The sequence below is a fragment of the Siniperca chuatsi genome, linkage group LG15, assembly GCF_020085105.1.
Source record: "Siniperca chuatsi isolate FFG_IHB_CAS linkage group LG15, ASM2008510v1, whole genome shotgun sequence".
NCBI lineage: Eukaryota > Metazoa > Chordata > Actinopteri > Centrarchiformes > Sinipercidae > Siniperca > Siniperca chuatsi.
Genome location: NC_058056.1, coordinates 27,311,929 through 27,332,426, shown reverse-complemented (window position 1 = coordinate 27,332,426; position 20,498 = coordinate 27,311,929). Strand labels below are relative to the sequence as shown.

At 39.8% G+C, this 20,498-nt stretch overlaps 1 protein-coding gene across 8 annotated transcripts in view; it reads right to left on the bottom strand.

Moving 5' to 3' along the window:
- The window catches only part of akap6 (A kinase (PRKA) anchor protein 6), a 225,277-nt gene that overhangs the window by 30,632 nt on the left and 174,147 nt on the right, over positions 1-20,498 (bottom strand). For all 8 annotated transcript variants that reach the window (XR_006374663.1, XM_044167634.1, XM_044167639.1 and 5 more), the window contains one exon: positions 12,754-13,014. Coding sequence is in view for 7 of the 8 variants with exons in the window: in XM_044167634.1 (XP_044023569.1) it covers positions 12,754-13,014 (261 nt within the window). In the remaining variant the exon portion in view is untranslated. The remainder of the gene's footprint in view (positions 1-12,753; positions 13,015-20,498) is intronic.

The window sequence follows — 20,498 nt, the reverse complement described above, 5'->3', positions numbered from 1 at the left end:
GAGGGAGGAGAGGATAGAGGAGAGTGGAGGTTGTTAGTGTGGTTGCTATGTAAGTGTTTTTAAACAGTAAAGCACTTTAAAATGAGAGTGAGACAGAGAGAGAGAGAGTTCTGGTACTGAATTAAAACGATTCAATGGTGTTGAAACATATGCAAGTTAAACAAGTTAAAAGTGAGGGAAAGACAAAAATGTAAAAGAAAGAAAGGAAGACAGGACCAAGAGGAAAAGAAAAGGAGAAAAATAGAGCATCAGAAAGAGAAAGGCAGCAATGGAGAGAGCCAAAGACAGTGAAAGAGTGACCAAGAGGAAGAAAGAAGACAGAAAGAGAATATAAAATGAAGAATAAGAAAGAAATGACTTAGAGAGAAACAGATATTAAGAAACAGTAAGACATAGAAAGAAAAACAACTGAGAGAAAGGATGAGAAGTAAAGAGGACAATGACAAACTGTAAAGTGAGGAGAGACAGAAATAAAGAGAGACAGGGAGAGAGAGTGAAGGATAAGGAGAATTTTGGCTGCTTGCACGGTGACCCAGTGGATATTTCAATCAATTACCATTAATTAGAAATCTCTGATTAATTCTATTTGTTGATTAAGTCAATTAAAACCACAAGCACTCGTTATCGCGCAACGAGCCTAATGAATTCCTGTCGACAATTTGTTCCCACACATATTCCCTCTGCTGCTGCTAATACCGCCTACAGCGAGCCAAACTTTGTCGTTTGCATGCACTTCCCCATCTCTCCCTCTTTTCTCTCCTTCTCTGTCTTCTTCTGACATTTCTGTCTTTCTTCCTGCACTGTTTCACACCCTCTCTCATCCATTTTATCATCTTCTCTGCTCTCCTTTACTTACTATCTCCTGTTACTTCTTAATTTCTTTGTTCCAGTTTAATTTCTTCTATCTGTCCAGCTGAATTTATAAAAATGCAAAAGTACAACGACATTCTGCCTCGGAGGATTGTTCAAGAGCACCTTGAAAATTGACAGCGAGCAGGAGGAGTGTTCAGAGACCACTTCCTTCAGGGTTTGGAAGTATAAATCTTTCACTCACAATCTTGTCCTCCAACCTCAAGGCTAGGGATTCCCAAACTGTGGTCCAAGGGGTCCTTCACATGGAGTGGAGGAACAGTAAACACCAAATCTACAACCTCTCCCCTAAGATTTTAAATCTTGTTTTGAAGTTTTCAGTTTTCGGTGTCAGTAAAATTCCAGTGAAGGGCACAAAATGAAGTCAAAGGGATAAAACATCAGGGATCTTTGGCAAACATCAATTTTCCTGACACAGTACAATTGTGATTAGCTGCTGCTGTTTGCTGTGTTACATTTTCAAATTATTAGTAATCCTTTAACCTGTTGTGCCCTATAGTGTTGAGAATGTGTGGGGCTACTAAGAAATGCCATCAATTTGCATGTGTGTTGTATTATACATGTTCATCCTTTCTGATGAAAAATAAGTTTTACACAAATGTATTTTTTTTTTTGTGGTGAGTGTTTTGCCATCATCAGCAGTTTTTATTAAACACACCACAAATATCTGTATATGAATAAATAGAGGAGAGTGTCAAGAATATGAGAACAATGTTGACATGCTTTGAGTTTTAGCACTACAGCTCCCATCATGCTTTGGCTGATGCAAACAAGAAGTATAATGTTGCCATGGAGTCAGTGAGTTGGGTGTGGGCTACACTTTGAGCCTGTATTTACCTGCATTTATTTACATTTTGGTGAATCTGCATCATGAAAAGTCAAGTTGCATTAGCTACCAGCAGTTCCTGTTTCTGCTGTAACCATGGAAACAGACAATCTCTTGGATTGATACTAAAGAAAACGTCTAAACATGATGATTATTTGTCAAGATCTGAAGTTAAGGAGAGTCTTTTTTCTATTATTTGTAAGCATCATGATATTTCTTAATCTAACATCTGTCCATATATACATATTGTATCTATCTTGGGATGGAATTATAACCCAGAGCTGAATAAGTGAACAAAATGTTTTCAGTGACATCTCTTCTTTAAAAAATGTGCTATGTATAATTTTATAGGACTTCTTCAAATGGGTCACACAACATTATGGAATGAAACTTGATGCCCTGCCTCCACTGACCCAGAATCCATCTGTCTCCTGCTCTTCAGTATTTAGCATTGCATATAAATGGGGTCTGAAAGTCAGCGGGATTCGTTAAGGGCTTTTAGAGCAATTCACTGAAAATGGAAGCCAATAAAATAAGATGTACCTCTCCCACTCACTTTACTGCTGTGTTTGTGACATTTATGGCAAAACCTGGCAACCTAGATGCATTAAAATATCAATTTAGTACTTTGACAAATTGAGAGCTTGACTCCAAAGTGAGAAATTTATGTTTTCATTTTTGGATTTCTCTGGAGTGACTCATGATAAGGTCAGAGGTCAGAGGTAGCATAGTCATGTGATCTTATAGTGCTCATATAAGAGAAAGGCGGTAAGAAAATAAACAATTAGCATTAAAAGAAAGTGACACGTTCTTGTAAAAATAGTATCAGAGATTAACCCTTAGCACCTGGCTGACGCATTTTGGGTCAAAAATCATTCTCCTCGTTATACCTCAGTAAAACCAGGAATGAACAGACATCATACACACTGGTGACTTCAGCACAACATACTCATGATAGCAGTTTCTCTGATGTCCATCAAGGGTTAAACGCATTACAACCATTTAGAAATCACAGAAAAAGACTCTCCTTATAACATTATACCCCACAATCACCAAATTCAGAAGTTTTCTTCATTTTAATCCAGTGATTGTGTCTGTACATCCATGGTCACAGTGCAAACAGGAACTGGTAGTAGCTGATGCAGTCTGACTTCTTATGCTAAAGCGGATGGTAAACTCAATCTGCTGGTGAAGACCATGAGGTGTGTTTGAAAGCCCACAGAAAAGCTAGTAGGTGGATGATTTCTTTTGTCAAACTAGTATTTCCAGGGGATAAACTTTCACGCTCAACTACAGTTCCTGTTAACATCACCCAAGGCATGATGGGAAGTAGTAGTAGTGCCAAAACTCAAAACATGTCTTGACTTTTTTTTCATAAAAACTGTCTAAACATGTATAGTACTATCCAACTGATGGTATTCCTTCATTCATTCTGAAAATAACAGTATATGGCATGCCTCTGAGACATTTTCTAACTCTGCCATTAAGGCTGTAAATAAAAGCAGTGAAAACTGAGCAAAATCAGCCTTCAGGGTTTGAAGGGTTAACGGAAAGTTCTTCAAAAATATCAGTTTAGTTGTTTGATTAAAGCAAACGTTTGTTTGAAAATCTACCTCTGTAACAAAAAGCTCAGTGGCCTTTATGTGGAACTCAAAATGGATTACTGCTGACGTCAACAGGTCTTATTGATTATTGTAAGTTATTAGCTGAAGTCCTTTTGCCCGCTCGACACACGGCGACATTTTAGGGATGAAAGCTTTACTCTTAAAATATTCAGCAGCAGTAAACAAATGGAGGATATATGAAGTCTTTGTGAGTGAAAGCATTTACTGTTCTCACTAATGCAGCAGAGCGAACACGCCGCGGCGAGTTAAAACGCTGCTATCAATAAAATCCAATCTCCTTCTGTCTGTCTGCATTTCTCTGTATATTCGTCTTTTCACCTCTTTCTCTCATCCGTCTTTTTCTTCCTTTCTTTCTGCATCTCACTTTACAGGCTGTTCTTTCTTTCCTTGCTCTCAATCTCTTTTTGTCTCTCTGTCTCCCTCCTCTCGCTCTCCATCTCTCTCTCTCGTTTTTTCCTCCTGATCACTCTCTCAATCTTTCTCTGTAGGCCTATCAGTTTTCAGTCGTTCCTGCTCTTTCTCTTTTCTCTCTCTACCTTTACTGCTATCTTCTCTATCTCCATCTTTCACCCTGTCTCTATCCCTTGTTTTGTCTCTCTGTCTTTTCCTGCTGTTTTAGCAGATGAAAGTGATTTTCTCTTCTGTCTCAATTTGTCTCTCTCTCCTTACTGGTGTCTCCAGGGCCGTTCTTAGCGTTCTATCATGGGTATCACGACTGAAATCAAGGTAAGGCTCAGAGTCGGTCAAACATCTGGATATTATAATGCATGTTAGGCCTTTTATCTCCCCTTCCTCCTCTGTAGAAAATCTAAAACCCTCAATGGTTTTGTTTGTTAGCTAGGTTGCAGTAATAAGAAGAATAGACATCTAGCTGTGCAGTGAATACTATTTATAGCCAAATTTGTTGTTTTGTTGGATTAACTGTTCCTTTACGGGTTGAGAACATTATTCTACTTCTTTGGCTAAATAAACCATTTAAAAACCTATTGGATTGTCTGAAAAAAATGTTTTGTTACAAAGCTGAAAACAGGATTCTTATCTTGTGAAATGTTTTGGAAATATATGGTTTTCACAGGACAGTGATGACATGCAGATCAACTATGACGTACTCGAGATGACCGTATGTACTCATGACCTACTTTGGTACAAAAGCAGTATTGCGTTGTGGATGTGACAGGGAGTGATGTGGCAGAGATAAACCATAGCAAGTTAAAGATAATAACTGTACAAATAGCCTATGATAGCTATATAATTATTATTTTGCGTTTCTGGCCAAAACCTATTGATTTTTCCCTCTTAGATTATTTCATTTGAAGCAATTTTACTGGCTGCAGGTATACAGAATTTCACAAGAAAAAAGACAAATTTGAGAAAAAATTCTTCCAGGTGAGTTTTAATTTCTCCATGTTACCAAGTTATGTAACATTACTGTCATGTCTTTCTTTTGGCTAGAAATGTATTTTAATCTACGCTAATCTGAAGTGGTGCACTTCAGCCCCGTGTGGCCGAAATGAGTATTACAACAACAAACACTGACAAAAAAAAAATCACCTAAAGAGCCATTTAGAAAAATTATCCTGGCAAAACCTTTTTTTTTTTCTTGTTCTTAAGTCAAACATAGGACAGAAAACATTTTAGATCACACTTAAAAAATTGTTCACCAGAATTTTTCTTTTCTCACTTGCCTCTCAGGGCTTCTGTAAAACTGTTATTTTGCACCTATTTCAGCAACATTTTGCAGGAGCTATACACCTGAAAATGCTGTTGTTGGTTGAAAACTGCATCTGAAGTAGTATTTTGTTCATAACGGAGATGTAATAGCTGTAAAAACTCCTGTCCGAACCTTTCTGCCACAACAGATCCACATTGACATCCTCTCCATGGATATTAGACACAATACTATAGGACGTTATACAAAATAGGAAACTGTCGAAGCAAAGCTGTGATTCAGGTTACGTTTTTATGCTGACTAATGTAGGCCTGTGCTAAGCGTTCACTGTGAGCAGTATAATGTAGGAGCATGAGTTGACATTGAGTGAAGTCGATTGAAAGTACAATATCATCAAGTTAAAAATGGCCCTGAAGGACTCAACTTGTCTCTCTTGCTTTTTCCTGACCTCTCTGTTCACTTCTTTATCTGTAATCATCCCTCTTTTCTTCTCTCATGCCATCTCTTTTTCCTTACTAGCTTCTTCTTCTCTATCTCCATCATTCTCTCCATCTCTTTCAGTTTGTTTCTTCCTCATTTTTAGCAGATTAAGTGTTTTCTTCTTTTATATTGCCATCTTTCTCTTTCTCCCATCCTCCAATCTTCTCCTCTTTCTGTCATCTCTCCTGACCACTCTTTCTTCTCTCTCTCCTTGTCACTCTTTGCTGCTCTCTCTGCTTTCTCTCTTTTTTCAGGGCTTTCTGTGTTTTGATTCTCTCTCTGTCTCTGCTCCTTTAGCAGATGAAAGAGCCGAGTGTTTTCTTCTCCTCCCGAGTAGATGAAGATGAAAGTCTGATCTGTTTGTTGATGCCGTTACCGTGGCAACGTCTCACCTGTTTGCTCGCCTTCAACCCCTAACGAGCAACTCTTAACGAGAAAACACCTCTTCAAGAACACCAACGAGCGCGCACACACACACACACACACACACACACACGCACACAAGAAACCAAGGAATAAACACAAACAGAAGTACAACTAAGAAACACACAGACATAATCAAAAGGCGCACACAAACACACACACAGCAGTGTGTTCTTGGCAGGGAGTCGTGGATCTTTAATCCTCATCATGCAGCAGGTATCGATATCAGAGCCTCGCTGTCACCGACTATTAGCTGCCTGAGAGATGCTGGGGGGATCATAGTTAGGACAGGATGTAGTTTGTGGATTATAGTGATGTCAGTGTACACATCTGCTGGATACATTCACGTGAACAAAAACGAAATGCTGTAATGAACTACACAAATGATTCGGAAAGTTTCTCACAGACTTCTGACATATAAAAGTGAAGAGAAGCAAATGGATCAGTGAAATTCTACAAGAAATTTGTAATTCTGTTCTGAAACTAAAGGCCCGTACACAGTGTTAATTTGGGCTGTCCGAGACGAATAACGATGATCATTAGAGAAGCATGGTAAAGTCTTTGGTTGCTCACACAACACGGTGTCCTACCTGTAGATCTCCCTGTGAGCAACATCATGTGATGGCAGTTTTAGAGCTTTGGAAACCAACAGTCTTGTCTCGGATCCAAATGTTCACAAAGTGACAGCTGACTGGATTACAGCATGAAATGATGAACAATACGAGGGCAGGTTCAGACACTCTCACACTTAATATTTATCTTGAAAGAATTATTGTTCGATGTAATCATCAATCCTTTCCATACTGGCTGTAAAACGTTACTTTCGTAGACTGTGAGAGATGGAGGACAAAATCCACAGTCCTCATCCTTTGCAAAAATACATTACAAAGCAGTCTGCATTAGCCAAATCTTTGTCCTGGCAGTAGTGTATAGGTGTGCTGCCAGTGTTTTGTGCCGGCAACAAACCTTCATGTGACTGCCACGAAGTGTCAGGGCTTAATTAAGCCACTCGGGGGCCCTGGGGCAAAAATAAACTGTGTGCCCCTACTGAGACCCCTGAGGGTCTGGAGTCTTGGGCAGTTGCCTACTTTGCCCAGCTGGTAATCCAGCCTTGTATGTAATTGTCATTTCATTCCTGTTTAATCTACTTTACTGATGTCAAAATAAGGTATAAATACATGTGAGGGGGGTGGGGTAAACAAAGGGGGGCAGGTGGGCTTGCATATCAACAAATCAAGATGGGAAGAGAAGACATTTACATTTACTCATTTGGCAGATGCTTTTGTCCAAAGCAAAGTACAAATGAGGAACAATCCAAGCCACAGAAGATCAAGGAGAAGCCAACGGGAATAAGTGCCTCAACACTCAGTTTCACATTCACTTGACACAAGTGCCACAAGGCTTGCAGCTGCATGAAGGAACATATAAGTGCATCGCAATTTTTTTTGAGAGAGAAAGAGAAGGATCAAGAGATACAGAGAGAAAGAAAGAGCATATTAGATGAGTAAGTACTCTTGGAAGAGGCAGGTCTTCAAGTGATTTTTGAAGACAGAGAGGGACAAGTTCTCATAACTCATTCCACCACCGAGCGACCAGACAGGAGAAGAGTTTGGATTCTTCCTGCCTGGCAGTGACGGCAGGACTATTTGCCGATATTACCGCGCAAATATCGAAGGGGAAGGTGCGTATGAGGAGTGGTTCAAAACAAAGATTCACAAGTTACAAACATTGGGGGAAGTGCGAGGTGTGCTCGGGTGGTCCCTGTCAACTTGTAAAGTTGTTGATTTCACAGTTTACCAACAGGAATTTTCTATCAAACAGCCAAACATGTCATGAATTATAATAATACTTTTTTTTTATGAGTTCGTGTGATTTGTCACTGGTTACTGAGAATCGATGAATACAAAATGAGGTCATGTTTTAGGAGGGAGGTGCGATGGGAATATGAACAATAGAAGGTGGGCGGGGTAGTGAGTCATGAATGGCCGAGGAAGGGCAGGTTCATGCTACAAACTGCGGGGAGGTGAAATCTTACAAGCGGCAGGAGGAAGAAGAGCTGAAAATAGAAACGACTGAGGGAGGGGGGCATGTGATACAAATGATGCCCAGAGGGCAAAGAGCATGACTGAAGGGGTCTGGGTGATGAGGCGGCCGAGGGTAACAAACAGTAGGGGAGGACGGGTTCATCTACTGTCAACAGCAGGGGAGGGAGGGAGCAGCTGAACAGATAACAAGAGAGAGAGAAAGAAAGAGATGCAACAAGGACGACAGATACAGAGAAAGAGACAGATACATGGAACAAGGGAGAGAAATAACAAGCAAGAAAGAGAATTGAGACAGATAGATAAAGCAAAGAGAGATGGATAGAGACATAGAGACAGATAGAGAGAGAGAGGAGCTTCACTTCAGAAGAACGAGCTAAACGCTCACACTGATATCCACTATCTATGCTAGCATCTCTGTTTGTGTGTGCGTCTCGAAAGCGAGAGGTCGCCTCCCAACAGTGTGTGTCCATCTGACTGAAGGAACAGAGCCGTTGAACATGAACATCCCTTTCCATTTCCAAGAAAGAAAGAAAGGCGTTAATATAATGTTATCAGCTCCATTTTTTATGGAAGGTCACAGGAGAAAAAAATATTTTTACATTTTGTTTTTGCATGATCACAAAGTCATCCCACAGTCTCCACACTCGTACACACAGCAGGCGTGTATTTGTGTATGTGCCTGCTTCCCCTGTGCTTAAGAGTGTGTGAATGTGTGTGTGTGTGTCACAGGCTCAGTCTATTAATTCTCGGTGTGTCCAGCCCCCAGAGCGTCTCCGCGACATTAGAGAGTCATCGGAGACCCGGGGCCTGCTGGAGGAACGTCTGGCTGACGCTGTATCTTAAAGGAACGTTAATTCAATTACGAGCCAGACAGGTGCAGCTCCCGTCGTCATTGATAGGCTGGGTGAGAGGGCAGTGAAATACAGCTTTTTAGCCTGGTGTTAAGTTACTCTTTAATAGGACATCAAACTGGTTCATCAAAGATCAAAACAAGATGTCAAACTTTCTCTTTCCTGACAAAACAATCCTAACCCAAGGTCCATACTTCTTAGGTTCAGGGCTTTCAAATCTCTCACACGGTCTGCATCAGCAAATAGAGTTTGTGCAGTTGTCATGGAGATAGAGCTGTTAAATGTTGTATGATTTCATTCGTAGCACTTTAAGACTTCTCATCCAACACAGAAAACTTGTAAGTGAGCCTTGAGCTGGGTTTGTTTTGTGAAAGACATATTTTACCTTACCCCAAGTTTTATCAGCCATGGAGGCTTTGAGAATTCTGTTTCTGACATTCCTCCTTCACCCCAACACCATGGAGGTGAATAAAAATGTGTTTGAACAATTTTCATAGCGACGATGTGTTCTGAAGAAAGTAGTTTCGGACTTTCAAACTTCCATTCACCTTCGGGTGGAGGCAGAAATCTCACAGACAAATATCTCAAAACCTGGACAAATCAAATCAAACCATTTGTGTGGCTGGTCACCTCTAAAGTGAGAAGGTTATTGTGAGTTATAAGGTTATTTTTGTCTTTTGGATGAAATGACCCTTTAACATTTTCGTACAGATATTTATGTTTAAATGAGCGCTGGTCTTAATGCAGCAGTGTGTCTTATTGAAATGGCTCCATACATTTGTGTGTGTGCGTGTATGTGTGTTTTTATAAATATATTTTTGTAAATGTGTGTGTGTGTGTGTGTGTGCTCCTGCGACCTCTGCCGATCCCTGCTGCTTTCTCATACAGCCGTACAGTAATAAGCTGCAGTGCAGAAATCGAACCCATTTACGGGTCCAAACGCCAAAAACAGACAAATGATCGCTAAAATGGAGCTGACTTCTCTTAAAATGGAGCCCCTTCTCTCCATTTACCCCCCCCCCCCCTCCTCCTCCATACAAATGACTACTATCAATATTTCCAATCTTCATTTCTCCAGAAGCTCAGGGCCTCTTTCTGCCAGAAATCAATGGCTTCCCACTGAGAGCTGTGACAAGGATCAAAAGTAAGAGCGGCTCGGCTCACTTTCTTCAGATAAAGTCTCGTTTCTATACAGTTTCATCATTTAGGCAGCCTGTGTGTGTGTGTGTGTGTGTGTGTACTAAGATGTTTGTGCAAGCGATCACTGATGCATGTGTGTTGTGTTCATATCAGTACTGACCAAATTATAACTTAACTCTCATAAATTCGTCTCTGTCTGATTGCCATGATATTTATTGACTTCAGACAGAAATATCATCAGTGATTTTTGTGGTTTTGGTAACTAAAGGTTTTATTCATCTTTTGCGTTCCTCGTCAAACATGAACAATCTTATAGCATGGATGGAAGCTAAATATTCCAAACAAATGTATACATCATATTAAGTTTGCACTTCCAGCTAGAGTCTCACATTCACACTTGCAACACTTCCTTTGGTCTCACATATTCATTTCCTCCAACCATTAGAACATTATGACCAAAATATTACACCTGTTAGTTTGGGGACCAACCTATATAATATTATATCCAACCACAAGATGACTTTAGAAGCACTGATCAGCTCTCGTTAAAATGTCATTCAGACAGAAGACGTGATCCAGGTACAGCAGCTGGGATGTGCCTTTCCGGGGGGGGACTGTGATCAAATCGCTGCTTTGCTAAAGAGGTGATGTACATCGTCGCCGGGAAACAGGACAGTGGTGCAACTTGATGAGCTGCTGCACGTCAACCTGTAATGATGCACACCAACACGCCGCCGGTGTACAGGCTTAATGGTTGGGTGTTCATGCCTCAAACTGTCCGGAAAAAATGCCATACTCATTTCCCCATTTTCACTCTCCAACCCAAAAAACTCTAAAAATGTCCTCACTTCCAAAAATGTTCCTTACTTTTCCAAAATGTGCTCACTCTCGAGGTCTAAAAGTTGGTCCTCACAAGAATTAATGTACAAGAGCACACACACACACACACACACACACACACACACACACACACAGAATAAAAATGGGACCGCTCATTATTCTACAGCTGGATTTTAGAGTTTTAACAACTTAAATGGGGGTTTTGATATTGTGATGAAGCCATTTTAATGATTTAATAATCAATAAAATCATATCTATCAGTTTTGTGTTTGTGTGACTAAATTCATCAGCTTCTGTTTGTGTCTGTAGAAGTGTGTGTTTTCATTTGTGTGTTACTACAGACAATATATATTTTTCTGCATTAATTTATTTATGTGTGTATTCTGTGTGTGTGTGTGTGCATGTGTCACTCATTTGCATATTTCTGTGCATCTGTGTGTGCTTGTCACATATACATATAAGAATTAATGCACTTCTGTGTGTATGCATTTCTATTTCAACACGCACAGGTGTCTATGTGTGTATGTGTGTGTGTGTGTGTTTCTGCTTGTCAGTCACACGGCAGGGCTAGGCTAATCAGCGCAGCTAGCTGTTCGCTGTGTGATGTAGACTGATTAATATCCTGTTAGCGTCCCGTGGCTTTTAAGGCTAACTGCTGTTTCCTCTATACATCCATCGCTTCAAAACAGCCCTGCTTTCATCTGGCCTCATTAAGACGATGTATTACTATACTTAGCAACAACAACACACACACAGCGAACATGTTTTTTTTTTAAGCTTAATGTTGATTGGCCAAAGCTCTGTCACATATTTGATAGCAAAAGTTAGTGAAGAAAGTTAAGTGGCACTGTACGAATATACACCTGAAGCAGCTCCTCATGTTTTTACACACACATTCTCTTTAATTACTTACTTCTCACTTTATTTGTAATCATTTGTGTCTCAAAACACTTTGCAGTTAGTATTTATGTGTGGTGTATAAAGTAGTTACTACCTTCATTATCTATATAGTAGATGTTCATAATGTTTATATAGTACTCTAGTCTTTTAAGGTTATTTATCTATACAATGCATCTGTTCCTGTATTCCCCTTTGCTGCTCTGACTCTCCGATTTACCTGCGTGAGATGAATAACCTTTATCTTACCTTATCTTAAATACTACACACATTAGGGAAAACTTTACCTGATGACGGTCTACTGACCGAAAACTCATATCTGACTGTGTACGCGGTTTCTGGTTTCTTCTCAGTTAACAAAACAAAAACTTCTTTGTTGGAGAACTGATTAGGTTTTAGTGAAGGTGTTGAAGTTGACTAACTTTAAGTGAAGCTTTATTAGAGGATTAATTAGAAGTCAATATGGAAATATATAAATATGGGAGACTAATCTGAAATTCTGTTGAGGTGAATTTGAGATTGTTTGGATTGTATTGGAAACTCAGTGCCCCATAAATTACATTCATATGCAACTACTGTATGTTCTATTGTTCTTTGGGGAAACACAATGCTGCCCAGACATGTTTATGTTTTATGTAATTCAGCAGTTCAGTGTTATGACCATGACCATCTAACTTTATTCAAGGGGCTAAGCTGATGAAATTTAACCAAAGCTTAACCATTATTACATTTATTTAACCATAACCATAACCATGCTCAGTTGCCTCATCCAGATGTTGCAGGAATAACTAACTGAAAATACATTGGCAGTGAACATTTTGCAGAAACTTTAAATCTTAACATTTTGGGTGGCACTCTATAATCCCTAAAATGTAATTGGTAATGCAAAATAGTTGCATGTAAACATTATTCCTAAAAGTTTTCTGGGCTACTGAAGAGCTACTGATTGCTAAGGGTCTAATAACCCTATTCTATAAACTTTGTGTATTTATAATCTCTGCTGCTCCTGCCTTGATATGAAAGCAACGCCACATACACTGACATTACCAACATCACACCAGGCTGAGTGAAACACTGCTTTTCCTACCTTGAAGCTCTGGAGCTGCTCTGAGGCGTCTTTGTCCTGTCTGAGGCAGGAGTTGAAGATAAGGAGCTCGGTGTCTCGCAGCCACGCCTTCAGCTCTTTAATACGAGCCTCCAGCTGCTCCAGGAGCGAGTTGGTCAGCGGGGAGAGGGCTGAGCGAGGGTTTTCCATGGCAACGCCTTGACCACCAACCAGCAAAGAGTTCATGTTGGCTGACTGGTTCTGCTGGGAAGAACTGGGCCCTGAATGCTCTGAGAGGATTTTCTGAAAGGCGACAGAAGGGGGGGGGGAGAGAGTTAGTGTGAGGACTCTTTAATGTGTCAATATTCCATCATGCAAAGTCACATATTAATCAATACATACATGGCCATTAATCATTTACCTTCAGAAATGTGCAGATCAATAAAAGAGATGTCACGTACTCGTTCCTAAACTGCCGGAGGATAGTGTGAACATTAGATTTTGAGCTGACTTATTTATTATTATTTTACTTATTTATTCATTTATGTCACTGTCGCTGCTGAAGATGTGATAACTTGACTTGAGTAGATCTTGTTTATGGTTCAGTGAGTTTGTTACCAGACTGTTTGCTGTGTTGCTACGACATATAGCAAGTCATATTTTCTGATTATTAGGTAATATTATAACATATATCTTTTCTTGTATGAAGGTGACATTACTATGTTGTATGTTTAAGGCAAATTTATTTTGATTTTTTTCAATGTTCTTGTGGCTATGGTTTCAATTGTTTAAAGTGTTTCCTGCTGTAAGAAGACGCTGTTGATCACAGATACAGTTAAGTATTTCTGGTGACAAATTAGAAGAAAGTGCAAATAATCTGATATTGGGATTATTAATTTGTCTGATGTTGCCGATGCTGTCGTTGTTTGGTCGGTTTTGCTCGTTCTAATATTTGAATGATATTCCTGTCAAGTTCATTTACCTATAACCTGTTTTTCAGCTGAATATTCAGAACATGCACTGTATAATGATACATATCAATAACACAATATAAAATTTCATGTAGTGTGAAAATTGTATCCATATCACCTACTCCTACCCATTCTGTTATATAATGATTGATTCCAACAGTGCTGCTAATGCTGTTATTGTAGATATGAATTAGCTTGATGTTGCTAATGCTGTTGTCATCATTGTTGTGAAGACTGTTATTATTGTGTCAACGAGGCTGCTGTTGTTGATGAACAAAGCTTCGAGAACATAACTGGTGTTTTTCCAGGTGCAAACCGATCAGCTGCTAATTCAGAGCTTCTAGCAGTTTCACCTACAGAGCCGATATTCACACCCAAAACAAAACACCATTTAGACACAATACAAACTGAAAGAGTGTTTGGTGAGGAGCAATCACTGTTTCAAATAGGAACAACTTCGAATAACAAGAGTCTGACTCCAAGTGTGCTTGTGTAATAAGCTCTGCAGAGTAATTTTCCAACCCCTGTTGATCACACAGTAAGACACAGCAAGCCGCTGAGCGAGACTATTCCCCACTTGGATTTAGACAAGTGTGTGTTAGTGTGTGTTTGTGTGTGTGTGTCTGTGTATACTCAGTTTTTTTTCTTCTGAAAAGTGCTCATCAGTACAGAACAAACAAACTTGTGATGTTCTTTGCCGATCACGATCTTGGGGCCGAGTTGCTGGGCAACGTTATTAGCAACACAAAAAGTGGGAATAATCTGCGTGGATTTAGCGGTTTTGGGATTTGTTGTAGTGATCTAATATGTAAGTCAAATCAAGTGGGAATCTTCCAAAGTACTGTCTTTTTTAGTATGAAACTTCCTCTTAGTTTTACTTTTCCTCCATCGCAGCTTAGCAAGAAACAGCGTCCGGGGAAACACACAGGGGGAATTATATATGAAAAGACTGTAAATTTGGAAGATATCCACTTGATTTGACTAACTGACACTGCTGAAGCCTGATGTTTGAATGTATGTTATTTCAGAAACGGCTTCATTCTTCATTTCTGAAATAAATGATTACCAGAGAGAATACTGACTTTTGGGGAAAGCAGGATATTTAAGGTGACAGTCTTGTTGGATTCGATGGATGTATGCACTCTTGTAAGACAAAAAAAGTCCATGAAATGTCAGAAGTTCATTTCATCGTCTTGCATTTTATTGGTCTCACACTAATGGAGTCTAATTGCTCTGTTAGAGGCTCAATTCTCAATACATCTCATTTCATCTTCCTCTCTCCTTATTGAAGTAAAGCTTGTGAAAGTTCAGTGAGGAAGATTTTCACTATCGTGTCTCTTTTTTCATCTGCTGGTGCATTTCTACCACTTTGTTCTTAATTCAGAAATTTCCAGCTTCTCCATCAGTATCATTTCCCCGCGCTGCCAAATTCCTTTCAGTCACAACTTTCTTTTATCACTATGTGTCCAATCAGATTTCTCCCCCTTTAACAATCAGTTGTTGGAAGCTGAGGTTTAATTATTTCTATGATTCTGTTTTTAGAAAATCTTAGTGAGACATGTAAATATTTTTTTTAAACGGTTACAGCTTCCAGGTGTTTTAGTAATCTGCCTACTCAATATTTGGTTTGATAGAAGGAAAGTTTCTGTTCATTCTACAAACTTCAGCTCCTACAGCACCACTATATCTAGTCTTAGGGTTCATATTGCATTGTTTTGAACAATTTAAAGCATCAGATAGCTGTTATATTGCAGTTCTTGTTATGAATTTAACAAGAGGCCATAACAAGAGAAACTTTGAGCGTCTGTGAACACAGATCTGCTCCTGAACGAGCCCCGCATGGGTCCCTGTTGCTAATTTGCATATGTATGTGTTTGTACAAAAGGTATTGAGTCGTTGGTATAGCAGCGACTATCCCTCCTGAGTGGAAACACTACTTTAGCTGAACTCTGGCAGGTAAAACCAGCCCATTAGACGATGAAGAGGGCTGATTATAGGGCCCCCTGACCGGTGAAATGTGCAGTTAGCTGTGTGTTCACAAGAGGCGACGGCGATTATGATTCTTTGGTTAGTTTGGCAAAGAGAAACAGAGAAGGAAAGAGATGGAGAGAGAGAGAGAAATGGAGACAGAACATATATGAGGATGGATGTAAGATATCGTCAGGGATGTCATTTCAAAGACATAAAGTATATATTTCAAGACAAAGAAGCAAAAACATTAATTTTTTTTCTGATAATACAATACATTTTCTTTTCTCTTCAGGTGGTTGTGGTGAACAGTTCACATTGCACGCCTGTTTATTTCCGACAGAGCTGAGCAGCATGTAACTGTGTGGAGCTCATCAAAGCTTCAGATTCCTGTCCCTTTAATACTTTCACAGTTTTCAGTCATTTGCTATAGAATATTTAGTCATGTTTTGGCTTGTTTGGTTTGTTTTTATGTTTTTAATCGTGTGATATTTGTCAGTGTTTCAGTTGATCTCATGTAAAAGGCTGATCTGATTGAGTTTTTTGTATTAATGAGTGAATTTCTCATGAAATCTGATCTACAACTTAGCTTTGACTAATAATGCAGATTGATTCTCATTGCAAGGCTACAAGTTGTGTCGTTAAGAACAGCACAGAGACTCTCCCTGGAAAAATCAACAAAAAGTAAAGAAGAAACTGGAAAAGAGACAGAGGTGGAAAGAATTGCAAAGAAAATAGAGAAGAGAAAAAGGGAGAAAGAAAAAGTTGAGTGGAGTGAGAAGGGGGAAAGAGAAAATGTGAAAGATTAAAAGCAAGAACAAAAGAGGAGTGGGAGAAACAGAGAGACGGTAAAAGAGAAAAATGTGAGAATGGAAGGAGCAAATGAAAAAGATCCAGTGGGAGAGACTGAAAATGAAAACCAAAATTAGCAAATAAGAGAGATAAAGAGAGGAGGAGAGCAAATGAAACAAAGAGAGAGATGGTGTGTTGTTTTTAGGGGACTCAATTAACCAGAATTTGTTTTCCCTCTCTCCTCCTCCTCCTCCTCTTTTCCCTGCAGGTTGAAGTGGTTATCTGGTCCTGACTCCTGCGTTTTAGAGTATTGATGGGAAAAGGATGGATACGCAGACGAAAAGATCATTTATGTGTTAATTTACCAAAATAAAACAAAGCACATTTGTTTGCTGTCCATGTTTCTGTCTCTGTTACTCTCTCTATAGTGTTTCGCAATGTATGACTTATCAGTTCTATCAGATCTATCTTGTATATATGAATTTACACTGTATCTATCCTCACACACAGTTTGACCTTGAACAACTGCGAAAAACGACAAGCTGCCGCCAAAATCCACAACAGAAAAGATGAAAGCTAATTTACAACCCCTTTATTTTCTTCATCGTTCGGCTTGTGTGTGCGCGCGTGTGTGTGTGTGTGCATGCGTGCATGCTCTGTCATAAATTCTTCATAAGGCCAGGACAGTTCAGAGGCGAGGCACAGGACATCAATTCCAGTTAATTCCCAATTTGTGTCAGAGCAGCAGATGCCGACGCCTGCACTGATAGGCCCGTTAATATGCTACTCAGACGCCATGTTGGGAGGGGGAGGGGGGAGGGAAGGAAGGATGGAGGGAGGGAGGCGAAGACGGAAAGAAAGAGACAAACAGAGGAGTAAGAAAAAAAATCACCTTAAAAATTCAGATCAGAAAGAGAGGGATGAAAGAGATAAATCAAAATGAAAGAAGAAAAAGGACTGAGAAAAAGAGGGAGGAAAGAATGACGGAGGGGAAGGCAAAGAAGATTAGAGAGGATAAATAAAGGTGAGTGAGGGAGGTGGAAGGAGGGAGAAATAGTGAAAGAGCTTGATGTAGAGAGGTTTGGAGAGGTAAAGATAAAGAAAGAGTGGGAGGAGAGGAGGTGGAGGGGAGGCAGAGGAGGTAAAAAGAGGAGGAAGAAAGTAGGGCTGTAACTAACAATAATTGACATCAATTGATCTGCTGATTATTTTCTCTATAAAATGTCAGAAAATAGTGAAAGGCCAAAGGTGATTTATTTCCATAGCTTGTTTTATTTGACCAACAGGCCAAAACCCGAAGATATTCAGTTCACTATCATACACCCCAAAGAAGAGCATCGAATCCCAACATTTGAGAAGCTGAAACCAAATATTTATCATTTTTACTTGAAAAATGACTAAAACGATTAAGCTATTATTAAAATGGTTGCTGATTTATTTTCTATTGACTGTCTATCGACTAATCAATTAATGCGTGCAGCTCTTGAAGAAAGAGAAAGATAAAATGTGGTAGGAAGGAAAGAGGGGTGCAGAAGATTAGGGAAGGCTGAGGAAGGGAAAGAAAAGAGGAGAAAAAAGAGGGCAGAGTAAGAATAAGCAAAGGAGACAATGATGGAAGGGAAGGAGCTACTCGGCCCGGCTCTGAATTTACCTGAGATAGGTTTGCCAAAGTCATAGGGTTAGTCCTCATCCTCAAAGCCTTTTCTCATGAGGATTAGAAACTTAAGAACTGTAAGAAATACTTACAATAAATACATACAATAAGATGTAAATATTAGCTTTGTGTTGCTTGTCCAAGTAACACATTTTGAATCTTTTCAAAGCAATACAAGAAATGTGCCATTTCTTTATTTCCATGTCTTCTACATGGATCGTCCACTGGTGAGTATGCTGTAAACTGGAGACGAAGTTTCCAACCAGCTCACACTGTCAACGCTATTTTAGTCAGCTAACTACAGCTGATAAAATCTGCCAAGGACAGTTGTCATGTCAGCCAACAAAATCAGTCAGTTTCGATGGTAAATCTGTAAATCTCTCCACCGTCATCACCGTCATGCAGATCTGGAATGGAAAGTGTAGCAACAGTGACTAAGGGGAGCAAAGCTTAGCGACGGGTCAAAAAAACGGGCCAATAACCCAAACAATGAAAAGCTGCCTCAAGCCAAAAGTACACTAAAGTATATGAACAGAGGCGTCCACGTACTTTTGGCCATATAGGGTACAAGAGAGATGGAGGATGAAGCAGAGCAGGGAGAGAGAGAAAGAGAGATTAAAAGTGTCTGCTTGACTGGCGTCCTTTTCTATCACTACCCACAATTCCTCTGTTCCCTGATGACACACACAAACTTTGATATGTGTGTGTGTGTGTGTGTGTGTGTGTGTGTGTGTGTGTGTGTGTGAAACGGCATTGTGAGTCCAAATGTCTCTTTGTCAGTAATAGAAGTTTAATCACAGTCTGGTTACTGTGGCGGAAACACACACGGAGACGACGAGAGAGAGAGAGAGAGAGAGAGAGACTCATCTGTTGCTGTTGTTTAATTTCTAAAATGGAATCTGTTTCAGTGGAGTTGATACATATGTTAATGCACACACATATGCACTTCCAATAACTTTGAATTTGCGTGTGAGATGATAATATGTGTGTGTGTGTGTGTCATCAGGGACTACAAGGAGACGAGACACACACCCACACGCGCAGATGCCGTTTGCTCCTCCGCCGCTCTCTGTTTGTGTGAACGAGCTGAGTGCGTCGACGCGCTGCTCGGTCGACAGGAGACGCTTCGTTTCTTCAGAGGAACAAAGTCACATCGTCACATTTCAGCGTCCTGACGAGCCGCTGCCAGCTGTCACCACCGCAGACCTGGAATTAATCACCACGCCCGGGTAAAGACAAAAACTGCTGCCGATGTGCCCATTAGCAAGGCACACGACGCTTTCTACAGTCTTTGAAATAATCCAAATATAAGAGATGCAGGTTGAAGTTATTTCAGGTGTCCCGGTTCTGGCGGTAAACGTCCTGTTCATTTTCTCATATACAGCGTTAGGTGACTGACAGCTGGAGGACTTCAGTGCTTGAATGGATGACAATCTCTTCTGGTTGAATCATCAGTACAAACAATGAACAACTGTGTTAGAAAATATCTGCTTCTGCGCTACTAAAGGTGAGCTGAAGCAAAATGAAACACTTTGTAGAAACCGGATAAAATAATCCATTCACTGTTAGATTCGGGATCCGTTTTGGATCAATTCTAATGTGTTTGTTGTGTAAGTTGTCATAATGTTTTGTTGCCAATTACAAAATTGAAGCCTTCGGAATTTATTACAGCTCTGAGTCGCATCTATGGCTTCTACATAGCAACAGAGGCTGAGGCTCATGGGTATCGTAGTATTTAGAGGTCATTAGGAACAGTCAAAATGACCATTTTAAAGGAAAAGTTGAAGTTTTTATCCTTGAGAAAAAGGAGCTGCCTAGAACAAAAGCAAAGGACTTTGTTCCTCATGCTGTTATATTTCAAAATTGTTTTAGTCGTACAGTCTTTAAGATTACTTTGTTTTGTTGGTTTACCAACTTTAGGTCTAATATTTTATTATTTTATTTTATTATTATTTTATTTTATTCCTGGCTTCTGGTTTTTGGGTGATGTTTATTTGTATGTATTTTACGTATTTATGTACTTAGGCACTGCATGTGTTGGTTGTATTTTGAAGGGCTACTGCAAGCTGAGGCTGTACAGTAAAGTGAAGAACAGGAAAATGCAGCTCTGTTGTGGATAAAAAAAAATCATCCAGTGTGTAAATTTCACTCATTATTAAAATTTTTTTTTGGCATTTCTGCTTTAATGAGATAGTGATAGCTAGAGAGAGACAGGAAAGGCAGGGGATGACACGCAGCAAGGGGCCCGGGTTCAGGTAAGGACTCAGCCTTGATAATGGTACTCGCTCTAGGTGAGCTACCATTACACTCGTTATTAGCAACGATGGCAATTGGCATTTTTAGTTGCCTGATGGCGTGGCATGATTGCACTACAGCATGAAGTTCTGTCCATCCTGACAACA